Below are 2,585 nucleotides of genomic sequence, written 5' to 3' on the forward strand. Positions count from 1 at the left end.
GGACCCGGGGGAGCCGCGTGCGGGCCGCGGGAACGAGGGGCTGCCGCCTGCGCGCGCAGCTGGTGCCGGTGCGCGCTCTTGGCCTGGGCCACAGCTCCAACGAGCTGGTGCGTTTCCGCTTCTGCAGCGGCTCTTGCCGCCGCGCGCGCTCGGCGCACGACCTCAGCCTGGCTAGCCTGCTGAGCACCAGGGTCCTGCGGCTGCCTGCGGGCTCCCGGCCCGTCAGCCAGCCCTGCTGTCGACCTACGAGCTATGAGGCGGTCTCATTCATGGACGTTAACAGCACCTGGAGGACCGTGGACCGCCTCTCAGCCACCGCCTGCGGCTGTCTGGTCTGAGGGCTCGCCAAAGGGTTTGCGAACTGGTACGCATGGATCTTCCTGCCTGGAGCCCTCCCGTAGGGGACGCACTAGCCTCCCCTCAGGGACCTCAACCAAAGATGGAAGCCTCTGGGGTGACGCCTCAGCGGAGTGTTGAACATCAACCATGAAAAGATGGACCCAAGACAGGACCAGCGGCCCCAGGACCTTCATCTTACGGATCCCATCATCACAGACACCAGAGATCTCGGCTGTAGAAATCCCTTAGCACCCGCTCCTCAGAATTTGGCTCTGATCAGGCCACACACCTGGGACCCTCTCCTTTGGAGAAGCCAGCTGTGTCTGAGGCCCCAGCCCAAGTCCTGGAGAATGAAGTTTGAAGGAGACATTGCAGTGGCGTGGCTGAAAATGCCTGTGATAGATAGCGCTGGCCTTGTACTCTTTTGTAGGAGCTGGAACCCTATTTATTATTTCTAAGTTATTTATTTACTTCTGTGGTTTGTCAAATTCTTTTCTGGGCAGTGGGGGCTTGATGGGCAGAAAGAAGGGCCTTTATGCAGACATGTCCTGACCGTCCCACTCACACACTTCAGCTCCACTCAGGGATCACAGACCTCATTCCAGCCTTGGCCTGGTCCTCCCACTGCTAGCTCTGGCATGAGGGTCATGGAACACAGGCAGAATCGCGTGGCAGAGTGCATAGAGGCCAACTCACAACCTCTGCATAGTCCCCAGCACTTGACTTAGCCATGGGGAAAGAGACTTCAGAGGCATCTGTGGTGAAAGTCATACCCTCCAAACTGATTGAACCTCGATCTTTCCGCCTCCAACCTGATTGAACCTCGAAACTGATTCAAGATCCTCAGCCCTGGGTAGCCCTGGGTTCCCACCTGGCACAACTGTCGTTAAGTAGTGTCCTACCTTTGAAGAAACTCTGTTGAAAGCATCCTGATAGGTGCGTATACTGCCTCCACTTGCAGATGGGTCAGCGTGGGGAGCTCACTCTGCACGTTCTATGAGGCAGCCCAGGGCCAGAAGACATCTGTGGAAAGGCTGAGGGTATGGGAAGAGAGTGTTGGTTCAGGGGGATGATGCACAGGAAATGGCTGAGGGCCCTCAGAGGGACCTAAATCTTGGGTGACGACCAAGGACATGCATGTATACATTCAACAGATATTCATTAAGCACCCATTATATGACCAGTAGGTCCCTGGGTGGCACAGTTTGCCTAAACTACTAATTGAAAAGTTGGCAGTTTGAACCCACCCAGTGGTGCCACAGAGGAAAAGCCTGGCAATCTGCTTCCATAAAGACTACAGCCAAGAAAACCCTGTGGAGCAGTTATACTCTGTATCGCAGCAGGTCACCATGGATTGAAATTGACTTGGCTGCAATGTCAATTTGTTTGGATGTGTCAGTTATAATAGATACTGGATAGACACCAGAGATACAGAAGTGTAAGGGACATGATCCCTGCCCTTAAGAAACTTAAAGCATAGTAGGAGAGACAGACAATAAATAACTAATTACATAAATAATTATTTAAATTCAACTTGACAAGCGGTATGAAAAAGGACAGGAAGATGGTGGTAATAACTTGGGAAGGAAGAAGAGGTCAGTGCTGCCCCTGGCCTCTCATGTTGTCCCTGAGTCATCTCCAAAAAGTCAATGCAAAGGAAAAGATCAATGCAACCCTCCCCCCCCCCCCAAGTTTTTCTGCATGTTCTATGAAAATGTATTTCCTGAGTCCTGTGGATTTTTATAGGGCAGACCTATGTGGTATTCTTTTTTGGAAATAAGATGGGGACATGTCTTTGGAGGAACTCTGGGCACATCCACGGGCTTGTGATACATGGGTCTAGAGTTGAGGGAGGTCTGGATTGGAGGTAGACTTGGGAGCAGCGAGCACAGTGGATGAGAGCACCCAGGAAGAGATGCTGAGTTAGGACAAGGCTATGGTGGGACTCCTCAGGCATTGGACACTGTTGACTGAAATTCCTTCCAGACTTCTAAGTACCTGTCTGCTTTGGCACAGGTGCCCCCTTCACCCAGACTAGAAGAGGAGCTGGCAACAGCTCTGAGAGCTGGGCCAACTCTGGCTCAAGGTGGAGAAACGAGTCTGTGCTCCCACTTTTCTGTGTTCATGGGCTCTGTTCTGTATGCTCCCAAAGTTTTGGTGCCTTCATGCTGTCTCAAGCACCACTTGGTCCCCTCTTTCTGCCTCTAAACTGATTGAACTTCCAAACTGATTCAAGATCCTCAGTC

General features: G+C 52.5%; 1 protein-coding gene across 1 annotated transcript in view; it reads left to right on the plus strand.

The window, feature by feature from the left end:
* ARTN (artemin) overlaps positions 1-338 on the plus strand; it is a 1,105-nt gene extending 767 nt beyond the window's left edge. The window contains exon 4 of the mRNA XM_042782565.1: positions 7-338. Coding sequence (XP_042638499.1) covers positions 7-338 — 332 coding nt within the window. The remainder of the gene's footprint in view (positions 1-6) is intronic.
* Positions 339-2,585: the final 2,247 nt, after the last annotated feature.

The sequence above is a fragment of the Orycteropus afer genome, unplaced genomic scaffold (assembly GCF_000298275.1).
Source record: "Orycteropus afer afer isolate SDZICR_OR568_19922 unplaced genomic scaffold, OryAfe1.0 scaffold00370, whole genome shotgun sequence".
NCBI lineage: Eukaryota > Metazoa > Chordata > Mammalia > Tubulidentata > Orycteropodidae > Orycteropus > Orycteropus afer.